General features: G+C 45.9%; 1 protein-coding gene across 1 annotated transcript in view; it reads left to right on the top strand.

The window, feature by feature from the left end:
- Positions 1 to 4,321: 4,321 nt before the first annotated feature.
- The window catches only part of LOC120933573 (very-long-chain 3-oxoacyl-CoA reductase-like), an 89,389-nt gene continuing 74,535 nt past the window's right edge, over positions 4,322 to 19,175 (top strand). Inside the window, exons 1-2 of the mRNA XM_040346844.1 lie at positions 4,322 to 4,403; positions 4,548 to 4,768. Coding sequence (XP_040202778.1) covers positions 4,393 to 4,403; positions 4,548 to 4,768 — 232 coding nt within the window. The 5' untranslated portion in view covers positions 4,322 to 4,392. The remainder of the gene's footprint in view (positions 4,404 to 4,547; positions 4,769 to 19,175) is intronic.

The following is a 19,175-nucleotide window of genomic DNA, read 5'->3' on the forward strand; positions in this document are numbered from 1 at the left end:
CATTACCCCCATGGGACTTGAATTTAGTCTTTTCAGTGCTTCGGGATGCTCCCTTTGAGGACATTCGGGAGGTTTTTTGTTTTATTGTCACAAAAGGTGATTTTATTTCTGGTAGCAATTACCTCGATCAGACGGGTGTCTGTCTGTTCTGGTGGCCTTGTCTTGCAAGGCTCCCTGCTTGGTCATCCGTAAGGATGAGGTGGTGCTGCGGCCGCAGCCGTTTTTCTCCCTAAGGTCGTTTCGGCTTTTCACTTGGATGTGGACATTGTTCTTCCATCCTTGTGTCCTCAGCCGAAGAACCCGAAGGAGGCCACTTTACATTCTTTGGATGTGGTTCGGGCCCTTCGAGTTTACTTGTCGGCGACAGCTCCGTTCCGGATGTCGGACTCGCTGTTCGTGTCTGTGTCCGGTCCCAGTAAGGGCCTGGCAGTTTCGTCGGCCACCATTTCCAGGTGGATCCGACGGATTGTGCTTCAGGCCTACGCCCTGAAGGGGCGGGCGCCTCCCTTTCGGGTCACGGCGCATTCGACCAGGGCGATCGGGGCCTCTTGGGCTTCCGACACCAAGCCTCTGTGTTACTGGTGTGTAAGGCTGCGACCTGGTCGTCGGTCCACGCTTTTTCAAAGTTTTATATGGTGGATGTGAGTGCATCTTCGGATGCCTCCATTGGCCGCAGGGTGTTACAGGCGGCAGTTTAAGGTTGGAGTTCCTCCGTTGAGTAACTCCGGTTTTTGTTTGGGGTGTAACCTGTTTTTGCTGTGTTATTTTTCCCACCCCTCGAATTTTTTTGACACTGCTTGGGGACGTCCCTAAGGTCAATGAAGGCTGTGTCCGTCTATGAACGAAAGAGAAAAAAGGATTTTTGTACTCACCGTAAAATCCATTTCTCTGAGTTCATAGACGGACACAGCACCCACCCCTCCTTTGTTTGTACTGCTTGTTACGAACTGAGGCTGCTAAAGCAGGGTGTGGGTTATGCCTGGGGGAGCCACACCCCCTGGGAGGAGCAGCATGAAGGAAAGTTTTTAACACCTTAAGTGCTGTAGAATTCTGCCTAAATCTCCTGGTAGGAAGAAGCATAACCCTAAGGTCAATGAAGGCTGTGTCCGTCTATGAACTCAGAGAAATGGATTTTACGGTGAGTACAAAAATCCTTTTTTTTCGTATCTATCGGCGGGCGTAACGTATCACAGATACATTACGCCGCCGTAACTTAGGGCGCAAGTTCCGTATTCAGAAAGGACTTGCGCCCTAAGTTACGGCGGCGTAGTGTAAATGTGTCGGCGTAAGCCCGCGGAATTCAAATGTGAATGATGTGGGCGTGTTTTATTTAAATTAATAGTGACCCCACGTATTTGACGTTTTTTACGAACGGCGCATGCGCCGTTCGTGAAAGAATCCCAGTGCGCATGCTCGAAATTACGCCGCAAATCGTCATTGCTTTAGACGTGAACGTAACTTACGTACAGCCCTATTCGTGAACGACTTACGCAAACGATGTAAAATTTCAAAATGTTGACGCGGGAACGATGTCCATACTTAACATAGGATACCCCTCATATAGCAGGGGTAACTTTACGTCGGAAAAAGCCGAACTTAAACGACGAAAAAAAACGCCCCGGGCGGACGTACGTTTCTGAATCGGCGTATCTACCTAATTAGCATATTCCTTGCGTAAATCTACGGAAGCGCCACCTAGCGGCCAGCGTAAATATGCAGCCTAAGATACGACGCCAGTCGGATCTTAGGGAAATCTATGCGTAACTGCTTCTACGAATCAGTCGCATAGATACGACCCGGCACACTCAGAGTTACGACGGCGTATCCGGAGATACGCTGTCGTAACTCGTATCTGAATCCGGGCCAATATGTACAGATTAAAGAGGAAGTAAACCCTCTAGAAATGTTCCTAAAAAAAAAAACCCTGCAAGAGAAAGGCATAATGAGCTAGTATGCATAGCATACTAGCTCATTATGAATGACTTACCTGAGATCGAAGTGTTCCTCGTTCCCCTCCTCCGCCATGTCTCCTCCGAGTGCTTTCCGGGTATCGCCACTCCGGTGCGGTGACTGGCTGGATCGGTGATGACGTCACTCCCGCTCTTGCGGGCGGGACCGGCAGATTCCATTCAAAACCTGGCACGCTCAGTGCGCCTGCGCCGTTGTCTAGACATTGGTGCATTCTTTTGGGCAAATATCTCCTAAACCTGTCTGTCAGGAAATCCCGTTGGAAAATCCGATCGCGTGTACGAGGCTTGAGGGGATAAGATCGGGTCCTCGCACAGGCGGTTATGTTGTCAAATTCTAGGCCAATGTCCAAAAGTATACCATAGGGTTGTCCCGATACCGATACTAGTATCAGTATCGGGACCGATTCCGAGTATTTGCGGGAGTACTTGTACTCCCGCAAATGCCCCCGATGCCTGGCCGAATACTCGGCCCCCCCCCTGCCGCTACGCCACATCCCGCCGCTACGCCGCATCCCGCCGCATCCCCGCTGCCGCCGCCGCCGCTTGGTTAATACGGGCGGTGAACATTACAGCTTTCATTTGAATAGCTGTAGTGTTTCCCGCCGCGTATAGACACTACCCCTTGCTCGGGTGAACTGTCCAATCCCGAGCAAGGGGGAGTGTCTATACGCAGCGAGGCGTGAAACACTACAGCTATTCAAATGAAAGCTGTAATGTTCCCCGCTCGTATTAACCAAGCGGCGGCGCGGCAGCATGTAGTTAAGGGGGACATGGCTGCATATATGGGAGGGACATGGCTGCATATGGGGGGGACATGGCTGCATATGGGGGGGACATGGCTGGATATGGGGGGGGACATGGCTGCATATGGGGGGGACATGGCTGGATATGGGGGGGACATGGCTGCATATGGCGGGACATGGCTGCATATGGGGGGACATGGCTGCATATGGGGGGATATGGGGGGACATGGCTGGATATGGGGGGGACATGGCTGGATATGGGGGGACATGGCTGGATATATGGGGGGGACATGGCTGCATATGGGGGGACATGGCTGCATATGGGGGGACATGGCTGCATATGGGGGGGACATGGCTGGATATGGGGGGGACATGGCTGGATATGGGGGGACATGGCTGGATATATGGGGGGACATGGCTTCATCTGTGGGGGGACATGGCTGCATTTGTGGGGACATGGCTGCATATGGGGGGGACATGGCTGCATATGGGGGGGACATGGCTGCATATGGGGGGGGGACATGGCTGGATATGGGGGGGACATGGTTGCATATGGGGGGACATGGTTGCATATGGGGGGACATGGCTGCATATGGGGGGGACATGGCTGCATATGGGGGGGACATGGCTGCATATGGACATGGCTGCATATGGGGGTGGGACATGGCTGCATATGGGGGGGACATGGCTGGATATGGGGGGGACATGGCTGGATATGGGGGGACATGGCTGGATATATGGGGGGGACATGGCTTCATCTGTGGGGGGACATGGCTGCATTTGTGGGGACATGGCTGCATATGGGGGGGACATGGCTGCATATGGGGGGGACATGGTTGCATATGGGGGGACATGGCTGCATATGGGGGGGACATGGCTGCATATGGGGGGACATGGCTGCATATGGCGGGACATGGCTGCAAATGGGGGGGACATGGCTGCATATGGGGAGGACATGGCTGCATATGGGGGGACATGGCTGCATATGGGGGGACATGGCTGCATATGGGGGGGGGACATGGCTGCATATGGGGGGGGGACATGGCTGGATATGGGGGGGACATGGTTGCATATGGGGGGACATGGCTGCATATGGGGGGGGACGTGGCTGGATATGGGGGGGACATGGTTGCATATGGGGGAACATGGCTGCATATGGGGGGGACATGGCTGCATATGGGGGGGACATGGCTGGATATGGGGGGACATGGCTGGATATGGGGGGACATGGCTGGATATGGGGGGACATGGCTGGATATGGGGGAGACATGGCTGCATATGGCGGGACATGGCTGCATATGGGGGGGACATGGCTGCATCTGTGGGGGGACATGGCTGCATTTGTGGGGGGACATGGCTGCATTTGGGGACACATTTAAAAAAAAGTATCGGTATTCGGTACTTGAAAAAAAGGTATCGGTACTTGTACTCGGCCCTAAAAAAGTGGTATCGGGACAACCCTACACTATGAGAGGATGGTGGGGGCTGGAGCACAGATTCCACAGCTGGAGTGCAGAGTTCAGTATTTATGTAAGGTTCCTGAAAGACCGGGGATTAACCAATTGACTGCTTCCCATGACCGAGGAACCAAACGGGACATACTGTACAGTATATGAAGCCGAAGCCTATCTACGAATGAGAAGGACTCTGGCAGGAAGGTTTGAAGTTATCATTGGTAGATGAGCTTCAGGTCAGTACTATATATACAGTATTTATGTGTGTATTATATCAGAATACTATGCATATTAGTGATGTGATGATATATGGGTGTGACATATGCAGAGTGACATAAATCTGATGGGTGTAGACGGTAATCTGACTTTATTATTTGTAGGAGGGGACAGTCACATTCACCTGCTGTACAGAGACAGAGACAGAGACAGAGAAGAGCTGACATGTCGGACTCTGTGCTCTACCAGGGAACGACCCTGCTGGGGTTCCTGGCTCTGGGGTACCTGCTTCTCAAACACACCTTCAAGCTGCTGATGGGGTTCCGAGTCCACATCCTGTCCCGATGGTGGAGGAAGGACCTTAAGAAGTATGGAGGATGGGCAGGTAAGTGTCCCTTCATAGCTGTATGTACACACACTGTAAAATGATATATTGGGATCTCTGTGCACAGATAATGATACATTGTGATCTCTGTGCACAGACAACGATACATTGTTATCTCTGTGCACAGATAACGATACATTGGGATCTCTGTGCACAAACAACGATACATTGGGATCTCTGTGCACAGACAATGATACATTGTGATCTCTGTGCACAGACAACGATACATTGGGATCTCTGTGCACAGATAATAATACTTTGGGATCTCTGTGCACAGACAACGATACATTGGGATCTCTGTGCACAGATAACGATACATTGGGATCTCTGTGCACAGATAACGATACATTGGGATCTCTGTAACAAACAACGATACATAGGGATTGAACTGGATGGACTTGTGTCTTTTTTCAACCTGACTAACTATGTAACTATAGGGATCTCTGTGCACAGATAACGATACATTGGGATCTCTGTGCACAAACAACGATACATTGGGATCTCTGTGCACAGACAATGATACATTGGGATCTCTGTGCACAGACAATGATACATTGTGATCTCTGTACACAGATAATAATACATTGTGATCTCTGTGCACAGACAACGATACATTGGGATCTCTGTGCACAGACAACGATATATTGGGATCTCTGTGCACAGATAATAATACATTGTGATCTCTGTGCACAGACAACGATACATTGGGATCTCTGTGCACAGATAATAATACATTGTGATCTCTGTGCACAGACAATGATACATTGGGATCTCTGTGCACAGACAACGATACATTGGGATCTCTGTGCACAGATAACGATACATTGGGATCTCTGTGCACAGATAACGATACATTGGGATCTCTGTAACAAACAACGATACATTGGGATCTCTGTTACAAACAACGATACATTGGGATCTCTGTGCACAGATAACGATACATTGGGATCTCTGTAACAAACAACGATACATTGGGGTCTCTGTGCACAGATAACGATACATTGGGATCTCTGTAACAAACAACGATACATTGGGATCTCTGTGCACAGATAACGATACATTGGGATCTCTGTAACAAACAACGATACATTGGGATCTCTGTAACAAACAACGATACATTGGGATCTCTGTAACAAACAACGATACATTGGGATCTCTGTGCACAGATAACGATACATTGGGATCTCTGTAACAAACAACGATACATTGGGATCTCTGTGCACAGATAACGATACATTGGGATCTCTGTAACAAACAACGATACATTGGGATCTCTGTGCACAGATAATGATACATTGGGATCTCTGTGCACAGATAACGATACATTGGGATCTCTGTGCACAAACAACAATACATTGGGATCTCTGTGCACAAACAACGATACATTGGGATCTCTGTGCACAAACAACGATACATTGGGATCTCTGTGCACAGATAACGATACATTGGGATCTCTATAACAAACAACGATACATTGGGATCTCTGTGCACAAACAACGATACATTGGGATCTCTGTGCACAAACGATACATTGGGATCTCTGTGCACAAACAACGATACATTGGGATCTCTGTGCACAGACACACACACAGACACACACACATACACACATACTTTTAGATCCATGGTAAATCTCAAGCTGCTTGACCTGTAAGAAATGTCCCTGAGAATGATCATTTGTTGTTTTCCATTGTCACCTACACAGCATGGCGCTCCTATCACACGGTTTGATTAAAGCCGATAAATTTGAATTGATGCCAAATATTTCTGTCCCACATTCCTCTCACATGCTGGATCCTTCCCTGTGATAAACACCTACCAAATATGATTCCTGACTCGCAGTCTGCTGACAGTTATACGTCCTGTGAGACATTCGCATCAAATGGAAATCTCTGATCATTGCTCTGGTCTGGTCCATGGCAACATTTCTGGAAACATTGGACTGTCCCTGGAGTTTAATGGGAAATGTTCTCGGCTCAGCAGTGTGACAGAGGCTTGGGGCTTGTATTATATCACAGCTCAGAGAAAGAGAATTCATTCCACTAATCTGGGCACTGAGCCCTGTCCAAATACCAGGGGTGTAACAATAGTCATAGCAGTCCATGCCGTTACTACATTATGGGGCCCTGAGCAGAGGTGTATTTAGGTTTTGTGCTGCCCTAGGCCTGACTAAACTCATGCGCCCCCCTAATTTAAATATGACCCACCCCTTCCTGTTTAAGACACGCCCTATCATCTGTAAATCACACCCCTTTCACTTTAGGCTCCACCTTTTCCTGTTAGAGCTCCGCCTCTTCCTCTCTGTACATTAGCACACTCACGCACCATTCGCTCCATACTTACATCAATCAATCCAGTTGGCTCCTGTCTAAATTGTTGCCCTTACCATGTGCAGATACACCCTGGTATGACATGCACCCGGTCTGGCCAATCACCGGCCGTTTAATGGGGGCATCAGTCGCTCCCTCCCCCTGGCCAAGTATGCCCCATGTATGTTGCTAGCGCAAGTGCCACGCTACAGGCCGCCGCGCCGGGGCCTAAATTTATGAGGGAGCCGGAAGGCGGCTGCGGGAGCCGATTAAATAAAAGGATGGATCGGGGGTCTTTTTTTTCGTGCGGGGGGCGGCTTTGGTGCCCGTGCCGCCCCCCGCAAAGTGCCGCCCTAGGCCTTGTCGGCCTAGGCCAAGATACATCCCTGGCCCTGAGTAGGAAGGGAGGCCCCATTAGGGAGGATGGTAATGCAAAGCCTCCAACTGTCCCTGTTTTCCAGGGACTGTCCTTGTTTTGGAACAAAGTCCCTCTTTCCTCCTCATTTGTCTCTCATTTTGGTCTAATCTATATATTTGCATATAAAATGCACTTGTTATCTATCAAAACGTTTTTCCCAGTGCTAAACCTTCCATCCAATTTCTAAATGGCTGCATTTGTAAATTTTAAAGCCAATATAAAGGAATAGTAGTGGTAAAAAAAACTTGTAGGTTTACCAAATCATTTTTTTAAATAATTCTCCTTTAACCACTTAAGCCCCGGACCATTTTGTTGCTAAATGCCCAGGCCAGGTTTTGCGATTCGGCACTGCGTCGCTTTAACAGACAATTGCGCGCTCGTGCGACGTGGCTCCCAAACAAAATTGGCGTCCTTTTTTCCCCACAAATAGAGCTTTCTTTTGGTGGTATTTGATCACCTCTGCGAGTTTTATTTTTTGCGCTATAGACAAAAATAGAGCGACAATTTTGAAAAAAATGCAATATTTTTTACTTTTTGCTATAATAAATATCCCCCAAAAACATATATAAAACATTTTTTTCCTCAGTTTAGGCCGATACGTATTCTTCTACCTATTTTTGGTAAAAAAAAATGCAATAAGCGTTTATCGATTGGTTTGCGCAAAATTTATAGCGTTTACAAAATAGGGGATAGTTTTATTGCATTTTTATTAATTTTTTTTTTTACTACTAATGGCGGCGATCAGCGATTTTTTTTCGTGACTGTGACATTATGGCGGACACTTCGGACAATTTTGACACATTTTTGGGACCATTGTCATTTTCACAGCAAAAAATGCATTTAAATTGCATTGTTTATTGTGAAAATGACAGTTGCAGTTTGGGAGTTAACCACAGAGGGCGCTGTAGGAGTTAGGCTTCACCTAGTGTGTGTTTACAACTGCAGGGGGGTGTGGCTGTAGGACTGACGTCATCAATCGAGTCTCCCTATAAAAGGGATCACTCGATCAATGCAGCCGCCACAGTGAAGCACGGGGAAGCCGTGTTTACATACGGCTCTCCCCGTTCTTCAGCTCCGGGGAGCGATCGCGACGGAGCGGCTATAAACGAATAGCCGCGCCGTCGTCCCGGATCACTCCCCGCGGGTTACCGACCGCCGCATGTACCGGGGGGGGGTCCCGATCGGACCCCCGACCCGCGGAAAGGCAGGGACGTACCTGGACGCCCATATGCCTGTACGTGCCATTCTGTGGACGTACATGTACATGCGGCGGTCGGCAACCGGTTATCTTTCAAAACGAGTTTCCTTGTGCTAAACCTTCCATCCAATTTCTAAATTGCTGCATTTGTAAATTTCAAAGCCAATGTAAAGGAATAGTAGTGGTAAAAAAAAAAATGAACTTGTAGGTTTATCTAATCATTTTTTTAAATAATTCTCCTTTAAGGGGGTGTGGCAGGGGGTTTGTCCGAGGCCTACAAAAATGTGCTAAAAGGTGTCCCTCGTTCCCATCTCAAAAAGTTGGGAGGTGTGTTTAACCACTTGAGATCCGCGCTATAGACGAAATACGTCCGCAGCGCGGCTCTCAAGTGCCAAGTGGCCGTTTAAACACGGCCTTTTATGTGCATTACCCGCGCGCGCCACTGGGTGGCGCGCAGCGGGTAAAAACTGTCCCGACGCATCGCCGAAGACCCGATGCGTGTACCTGGCGGCCGCGATGTCCGCCGGGTACACGCGATCGTCGGTAACACGGCAGGTGACAGCAGGGACGTGGAGCTCTGTGTGTAAACACAGAGCTCCACGTCCTGTCAGGGAGAGAGGAGACCGATCTGTGTCTCTTGTACATAGAGACACAGCATCGGTCCCCTCCCCCAGTCACCCCCCTCCCCCCACACAGTTATAACACACCCAGGCTACACAGTTAACCCCATCCTCACCCCCTAGTGTTAACCCCTTCACTGCCAGTCACATTTATACAGTAATTAGTGCATTTTTATAGCACTGATCGCTGTATAAATGTGAATGGCGCCAAATTTGTGTCAAAAGTGTCCGATACGTCCGCCGCAATATCCCAGTCCCAATAAAAATCGCAGATCGCCGCCATTACTAGTAAAAAAAAAAATAATAAAAAAAATCATAATTCTGTTCCCCATTTTGTAGGCGCTATAACTTTTGCGCAAACCAGTCGCTTATTGCGATTTTTTTTTTTTTTTTTACAAAAATACGTCGAAAAATACGTATCGGCCTTAACTGAGAAAAAAAATAGTTTTTTAAAAAAAAAATTGGGATATTTATTATAGCAACAAGTAAAAAAAATATATATTTTTTTTAAATTGTTGCTCTTTTTTTGTTTATAGCGCAAAAAATAAAAACCGCAGAGGTGATCAAATACCACCAAAAGAAAGCTCTATTTGTGGGAAAAAAAGGACGCCAATTTTGTTTGGGAGCCACGTCGCACGACCGCGCAATTGTCAGTTAAAGCGACGCAGTGCCGGACGCTGAGATTTCGCCTGGGAACGAAGGGGGTTTATGTGCCCAGTAAGCAAGTGGTTAATCTATGACATTTACAGCATTGAAGGGCTAAAGTCAGACCTGAAACTAGTCACAGATTCCCTCTGTGTAGTAAGAAGAATTTGCTTGTCTGTCTTAGTAGTTTCGATTTATTGCCCTCCAAACCTCTGCTACAGACTGAACATGGGCGTAGCATAAGGGGTTGCAGGGGTCACAATCGCAAACCCCGCCCCTAGCTTCAGGGGGCCCGTGCAGCTTCCCTGTCATATTATCATATTATCATATCCTCCACAAAGTCCAGCTTCGTTCTGCCCTAGGGCCCCACAGCCACACTCCAGTATTAGGCTTCCACTTTGCCTTCCACAGTCCACACCCTTCCGTTCTCATTGGCTGGGGAGAAGCTGCGAGCCATTTCCTAAATGGAGAGGAGTATGGGGTGAGACTGTAAGCCGCAATCCCAACACTGAGCTGCTCTCCTACTTCTGGATAGGTCCTCACACAGCCTAGCAGCCAGATGCCCCCAAAATAGGCCCAATCTCCAGCCTAGCTGCCCAGGACACACGACACCCGTCCAGGTGTCACAGAACATAGATCACCTGACTCCACCCGAATATATAGGTTCTCCTAGCAGGCCAAGGGATTCAAGAAAACCCCTGCCCATTGGCCGAGACACCCCATATATCCATAAGCTGACATTGAGTTATCCTTCTCATATCTAATACCACCAATTGCCCAGCCACCTAGTGGTAGAAGAGAAAAGTACAACCAGGCCAAACTTGGAGAAATCAATGGATCTCTAACAATTGACTGGGGTAACTACTCCTGGCAAGTAAATTTGTGAGGACTATCCCTGACTAAACCCCAGGGTGCTAAACATAGGTGTGCGCACAGGGTGTGCCAGGTGTGCCTGGGCACACCCTAATCATCCTGTGTGGCGCAGATTGCACCAAAATATACGGCGTTAAATGTGCACTAATGCACAGAAAAATACAGCATTAAATGGCACATAACACACTGAAATATACTGCGTTAAACATGCAGTAACGCACAGAAATATACTGCATTCAACGTGCAGTAATGCACAGAAATATACTGCGTTAAACGTGCAGCAGAGAAATAGACCCCTGATATTTCACCAAAGTCCCTAATGTGGCTCCTAAAATAATAAAATATAATACAAATAAAAACTTCTGACACTGTCCACTGCTCTGCTGACACCATCAGTATACTGTATATGCACATGCAGACACATGCAAATATGTTTGAGCTTTGGGGGTGCACACCCTAATGCAATAGGCTGCGCACACCTATGGAGCTAAATAAATAATATACCAAAAAAGGTCAATCAGATTAGTACCCAATATCTAAATAGAGGATATGTATACAATATGACAGTAAAATAATGGTGATGAAATAATAAACATATATAGCTGCCATAACTGAATATAAACTGTCATATACTGATAGTAAAATAAAAAACAAAAACGAATAATAAAGAAACTGATGGTAAAATAAAAAACAAAAACGAATAATAAAGAAACAGAAAGACACAACCCCAAAAAAAGAGGAAAAAAGGAAATAAGACACCTCCGACAAAAAAAGAAAGAGGAGAAAAAAACACACACACAGAGTATGTCACATTAATATTAAATTTCATAATAAACGCATATATTTGACTCATGTGTGCGTTGCAACCACAATGTTGTTGGACCCCAGCTGTAAAATATTATACAAGTGTGTATGACAAAGCTACACTCACTGGGCTAGATTCAGAAACGATTTACGCCGGCGTATCCATAGATACGCCACGTAAATTCAAAGCTGCGCCGGCGTATCTTCTTTCTGTATTCAGAAAGCAAGATACGCCGACATTAGCCTAAGATACGACTGGCATAAGTCTCTTACGCCGTCGTATCTTAGGGTGCATTCTCACGCTGGCCGCTAGGTGGCGCTTCCGTCGTTTTCGGCAGAGAGTATGCAAATTACCTAGATACGCCGATTCACAAACGTACGTGCGCCCGGCGTTCATTTTTTACGTCGTTTGCGTAAGGCTTTTTCGGCCTAACGTTGTGCCTGCTTCTATGAGGCGCAATCAATGTTAAGTATGGACGTCGTTCCCGCTTCGATTTTTTTACGTCGTTTGCGTAAGTCGTTTGCGAATAGGGCTGGACGTAATTTACGTTCAAGTCGAAACCAATGACGTCCTTGCGACATCATTTGGAGGAATGCACACTGGGATATGTACACGGACGGCGCATGCCAACACACATAAAACACGCCCCCCTTACACATTTGAATTACGCGCACTTATGCCGGCCCCATTTACGCTACGTCGCCGCAACTTACGGAGCAAGTGCTTTGTGAATACTGCACTTGCTTCTGTAAGTTGCAGCGGCGTATCGTAAATACGATACGCTGCGCCGCCGTTAGATTGTGCGCCCCTACCTGAATCTAGCCCAATGTATATAAACAGCCAGCGATCAAAACATGGAAAAATATACAGTTGTAAAAATTCGCTACACTGAACTGGACTTAATACTCTCCAAAAATATAAAGAGACTCAATACCAAAGGACCTCAAAAAACCTCACAAGACCTCAAAAGATCCCAAAACCAGAGACCTCAAAAATGTCGGAAGAAGGTGCACAGGACAGAAACCTTTTCATAGAAATGGCTCACGTCCCATTCAAAATTCAAACCCATGGGAATACGTGTTTGTAAAAAAAAATCCAGTACATCTCCCTCTGACATAGCAAACGGAAGGCATCCCCTTCCCTACTAGATACTCTGATCTTGTCTATGACTTGAACACCTAAAATTGACCTGTCTCCCCCATGATGTTGAGGCTGCAGAGAAAGGGACTGGGGAATCTCTGTCCTCAAACCCTTTTTCTGTCTCAAATGAAGATATCAGGGGTCTGTTTAAACCTCTGATATTTCACCAAAGACCCCTCGACAATTATAAAATGTAAAAAAAAAAAAAGGAGGGGGGACCCTGTCAGGTAGGCTGTACGGGGGCCCTGTGATTTCTAACAGCAGCCCTGCCCAGAATTTCTCCTCAGTTAAACCTTATAAGACAGCTGAGGTTTGTAGTTCTACAAAAAGAAGATAGAATTCAAAGACGCTGCTTAGTGAACACAGAGTGTAATGGATCCAGGGTTTCCAACTATGAAGGAATTTTGCTTGAGTTCGATAACAATGGATAATAATTCATTTCAGATCCCTTTTAATCAGGGAGTTGATAACATTTCATATGAGCGAGTGTAATCCATCCAGGAAGCCTAGGCCCCTTATAAAGGTTGCAGAAGTTTGTATGTGGGTAGATAAAGGGTTTCTGGCATGGAGAAAGTTTGCATGAGTGAAATAATAATGAAAAATAGTTAACTCTGGGTCCCTTTTTATTAGAGAGGTAACAGAAGTCTATACTTGATTAGGCGTAATGGATACAGGGTATACAAGTATGGAGGAGATAACAGTTCATACGCGTAATCAATCCAAAAAGTCCAGGTCCCATCAGAGATGTATTATGGCCTATGCCGACAAGGCCCAGGCCTAGGGCGGCACTTTGCGGGGGCGGCGAAAAAGCCCCCTGTGCTCATCCCACCCTGTCCCCCTGTGCTCATCCCACCCTGTCCCCCTGTACTCATCCCACCCTGTCCCCCTGTGCTCATCCCATCCTGTGCTCATCCCACCCTGTCCCCCCGTGCTCATCCCACCCTGTCCCCCTGTCCTCATCCCACCCTGTCCCCCTGTGCTCATCCCACCCTGTCCCCCTGTACTCATCCCACCCTGTCCCCCTGTGCTCATCCCACCCTGTCCCCCTGTGCTCATCCCACCCTGTCCCCCTGTGCTCATCCCACCCTGACCCCCTGTGCTCATCCCACCCTGTGCTCATCCCACCCTGTCCCCCTGTGCTCATCCCACCCTGTCCCCCTGTGCTCATCCCACCCTGTCCCCCTGTCCTCATCCCACCCTGTCCCCCTGTCCTCATCCCACCCTGTCCTCATCCCACCCTGTCCCCCTCTTCTCATCCCACCCTGTCCCCCTGTGCTAATCCCACCCTATCCCTCTGTCCTCATCCCATGAAAATGACAGGACGAGTCTTAAAAAGGAAGGGGTGCGTCATATATAAAGTAGGGGGTGCGCGAGTTTCACCTGGCCTAGGGCAGCACAAAACCTAAATACACCCCTGGGTCCCATAGAGAGGTGACAGAAGGCCATACATGTAATGGATCCAGGGTTGCCAAGTATGGAGGAATTTTGCATGAGTGGAATAGTAATAGTGAGTTTAGGGGTCCCTTTTTTTATCATGGAGGAGATAACAGTGCATATGAGGGAGTATAATCAATCCCAGGAAGTCTAGGTCCCTGATGCCGCGTACACACGATAATTTTTCGGCATGAAAAAAAAAACGATGTTTTTAAAAACGTCATTTAAAATGATCGTGTGTGGGCTTCACATCGTTTTTCGGCTTGTGAAAAATGTTGTTTTTCGGGTTGTAAAAAATGATCGTGTGTGGGCTAAAACGACGTTTTAAACCCGCGCATGCTCAGAAGCAAGTTATGAGACGGGAGCGTTCGTTCAGGTAAAACTACCGTTCATAATGGAGGAAGCACATTCATCACGCTGTAACAGACAGAAAAGCGCGAATCGTCTTTTACTAACACGGAATCGCCCAAAGGCGAATAGAACATCCCCTTTAGAGTGCCGTTGTACGTGTTGTACGTCACCGCGCTTTTTTCATCTTTTTTTAAAAACGATGGTGTGTGGGCAACGTCGTTTTTAATGATGAAGTTGGAAAAACTTAGTTTTTCGGACATGCTGAAAAACTAAGTTTTTTTTTTTTTTTTTTTTTTTTTTTTTTTTTTTTTTTTCCACTTCAGACTAACCACAGCAAGAGACCTGCTCATGATTTTATTCATAATTCTGTCTCTCTCCCGGTTTTGCATCATTTGTGGTTTCGTACATGTTTTTATAAATGTTATTCTGCTTTTTGTATCTTTATTTCTCTTTTTTTTTTTTTTTTTTAAAGTACCATTATCTTTCCCCATCTACATGGGACTTAGACATTTAACACAGAGACAGAAATATCCGATAAACTTTTCATCTCTGAAAAAATACAAAGTGTAAACTCCCCCCCACCCCCACCTCCCCCCACCCCCCCGACCATCTCACGACTCCACCAAATGCTCATTCCCCCTAGTCCAACTATTTTCCTGCCCCTAGTCTTCTTTCATATTTGTTGCGAAACTCCTAGATTTTTTAAATTCTAACCAAGATGCCCAAATACCATTACCCTCCTGCTTATTTTTATCTGTACCAATTTTTAATTTCTCCCTCCTATGGGTATCCTCGACCATGTCGATCCACTCCCACATTTGGGGACTTTCCGGCTCCCTCCATTTCAGCGGAATCAGGCGTTTCGCTGCATTCAACAAGTGAGGGATCAGTGAAGCTTTATACTCTTTGAGTGGCACCTCCCCCCCATGGAAAAGGACCACCCATGGGTTGTCTTCTACTTCTTTTTTTGTTATGGTTTTTATCAGGGTAAGGATTTTTTTCCAGTAGATTTTTATCTTTGGGCAGTTCCACCACAGATGCGCCATTGTTCCCCTATACCCACATCCTCTCCAGCAGTCCTCTGACTCTCCTTCTCTAAATTTGCCAGTTTTCTCTGGAGTAGCGTACCAACCCGTCAGACATTTATAATTCATTTCCGCGGTTCTTACATCCACCGCCGAGGTATGAGTTAGATTTAGGATTCTTCCTATAGTTGTTTTTCCCCTGGGGACATTTAAGTCTCTTTCCCATTTTTGAATGTAGTTTAACGTATCCGACTCATCCATTTTTTGCAGATATTTATATATTTTAGAAATGTTCCCTTTTGAGCTTTCGATGCTACACAATTGTTCTAATATGGTGTACTCCTCCCGTGACCGTATAGGGTGTATAAGACGCTTAACGAATGATGACAACTGCAAGTACCTCCACTCGTCAAGCGTCCTGAACTCATTTTTGTGTTTAATTTCGTGAAATGTCATAATTTTGCCTTGTAGTGTTATGTCTTTTAACTGAATTCTATTTCTTAACCAATTACCACCTACTTCCCTTGTCCCTGGTGCAAAATATTTGTTTTCTTTTAGATCTATAAAGGGTGAGTTGAATTTTGTTTTTAATTGTTTGTGTAGTCTATCCCATATCTTCAAAGCATTATGTGTTATTGCATGTGCTAACGTGTGTATAGATCTAAATTGTGGTGGGTTCCAAATCAATCTTCCCAACTGTGCCCGAGCTAGTGAACATTCAATACTTATCCATCTTTTATCCTGTGACTCTTTAGCCCATTCTATAACCCTTGAGAGAACCGAAGCGTTGTAGTACAATCTGACATCTGGTACCGCTAAACCCCCCTTGTCCTTGGCCCGTTTTAAGGTTTGAGCCGAGATCCTATGTTTTTTGTTATTCCAAATGTAATTCATGATAAGGGAATTGAGTATTTTAACGTATGTTGGGGGGAGATAAATTGGGACCATTTGAAATTTGTATATGATTTTGGGAACTAAAATCATTTTTGCAACACTAATCCTTCCAAACCACGAGATTGGTCTATTATAGATATTTTTTATTTCCTTTTTTATTTCATCCAGCAGTGGGATATAGTTTATTCTGTAAATTTTTTTTAGAGTATTCGCCAATTTAATGCCCAAATAATTTATCTCTTTCTGCCAGGAGAAGCTAAATTTTTTCCTCAAGTATTGTTCTTCCTCTTTGTTAATATTGATGTTCAGGATCTCCGTCTTTGCTGTATTCATTTTAAAATTAGAGACCTCACCATATTGTCTTAAGGTAGCTATTAAGTTTGGGAGGGAAACTCTCGGGCTGCTTATAAAAAACAGTACATCATCGGCAAAAGCCGACAGTTTATGCTCCTCTTCTCCTACTTCCACTCCATAAATTTCTTGATTTTGTCGGACCATCGCCAATAGGGGTTCTAACGTTAATACAAAGAGAAGGGGGGACAGGGGACAACCCTGCCTAGTCCCATTTCTCATCTCAAAAGGTGCTGATAGGGATCCGTTAATTTTTATCCTAGCCCATGGGCAATGGTAAAGAGCTTTGATCCACCTTATCATCCTTGGGCCTAGTCCTATAACTTCTAATGTTTGTATAAGGAACCCCCAGTCTACTCTGTCAAACGCTTTCTCAGCATCTACAGACAGGAGCAGACCGGGGGTCCCGCTTTCCCTCAGCTGTTGGATAAGGAGAAGTGCCCTGACCCCGTTATCTTTACCCTCCCTTCCAGGAATAAATCCAACCTGGTCTGGGTGGACCATGTCAGTCATTACTCCCTTCATTCGTGTAGCCAATATTTTCGCATACAATTTGGTATCCGCATTTAAGAGTGAGATAGGTCGAAAACCTGAGCAAATCGTATTGTCCTTCCCCTCTTTTTTTATGACCGTTATCGTTGCTGTTAGCGCCTCTCTGCTCATCTCATATTCTAACCCCAGACCATTGAAGTATTGACACATTCTGGGTACTAGGATGTTACTAAACTTTTGTATATATGCAGTCGTAAAGCCATCTGGCCCCGGACTTTTTCCTTTAGGGGAGTTTTTTAGGGCCTCCCTGATCTCCTGCTCAGTTATGCATTCCTCCATTTTTAATCTTTCGTGCTCTTCTATCTTCGGTAAATTAGCTTGCTTTAATACTTCCCGTATCTTATCATTTTTTTCCCCCAAGTCCCTGATTTTATGTTGAACACCATATAGATCTCTATAATAACTTCTAAAGGAGTCTGCTATTTTATTTGTCGCATATACAAGATCCCCATTCTCAGCCCTAATTTTTTCGATGAAGTTCCTAGTCTTCTTTTTTTTTACCATTCTGGCCAGGTTTTTGCTAGGTTTATTTCCCCAAACATATCTTGCTCTTGCTGTTCTATCTATGAATTTCTTGGTTTCTTGTTCAACGAGCGCTCTATACTCATCTCTTACTATAATTAACTCTTGAAGTGTTTCCCTCTTCCCCTGCGATTTGTGTTCCTGTTCTAGCCTGTGTATTTCCTCCCTTAAAATTTTAAGTTTACTCGTTCTTATTTTGTTTTTCTTTGCCCCTTCTCTAATGAAAGTTCCTCTTATGAAGGCTTTGTGGGCGTCCCAGAGTAAGGCTTTCGAAATATCTTCCTTATCGTTCTCCTGGAAATAGAATTCCAGCTCTTTTCGTACTTTCTCGGCTACCTCCTCGTCCTCCAACAGACCTTCATCCAGTCTCCACTCTGGGGGACTGGCTTTTTGTATGGCTATTCTTATTTTCATGGTTATGGGGGCATGGTCGGAGATCGTCATGATCTCACAGCTTGTCTCCACCACCCTCTCCAGTAGTCTGTGGCTCACGAGGATGTAGTCGATCCTCGAGTACGTCCCATGTACTGAGGAAAAAAACGTATAGTCGCGGATTTTGGGGTTGCAAATTCGCCATACATCCACCATTTGATTCTGCGTCATTTGTTTTTTAAGTGACGCGAGGTGCTCCCGTTTATCTCCCAAGACATGGGACGTACTATCTAGGCTTGGGTTCATACAGAAATTAAAATCGCCCATCATCACAACCTGTCCTTCTTCAAACTCTTTCAATTTTCTAAATATCTTGCTGATATATTTGACTGAGTTAGCGTTAGGGGCGTAGACATTCGCCAAAGTGAAAACTTCCCCTCCCAGTTTTATTTTCAGGAATAGATACCTGCCCTCGGGGTCAGTCTGCCTATCTACAAGAGTAAAACCTATTCCTTCTGCAAAACCTATTGCTACCCCACGGGATCGTGATGACACTGTGTCCCCATAGTACCATACAGGGTAGTCAGGTGAGTATAGCTTAATATTTGACTCTAGGGTGATATGAGTCTCTTGGAGATATACTATATCCGCTTTATACTGCTTTAGTTCACCTAGTATTTTGTGTCTCTTGATATACAAATTTAATCCTCTTACATTGTAAGAGAGAAACTTAATTTCCGTCATTTATAGAAATATCTCTCGCCCCCCCTTTTTATTTTTTTTATTTTTTCTAAAGAGTTCAGAGAATTTTTCTGTGGAGTCGTTCAGATGGTCCCCCTCCCTTTTTCCCCCCTCCCCCCCTCGCCCCCCTCCCCCACCCAGTGCCCCAACCCCCCCT

The sequence above is a fragment of the Rana temporaria genome, chromosome 3, assembly GCF_905171775.1.
Source record: "Rana temporaria chromosome 3, aRanTem1.1, whole genome shotgun sequence".
Classification (NCBI taxonomy): domain Eukaryota; kingdom Metazoa; phylum Chordata; class Amphibia; order Anura; family Ranidae; genus Rana; species Rana temporaria.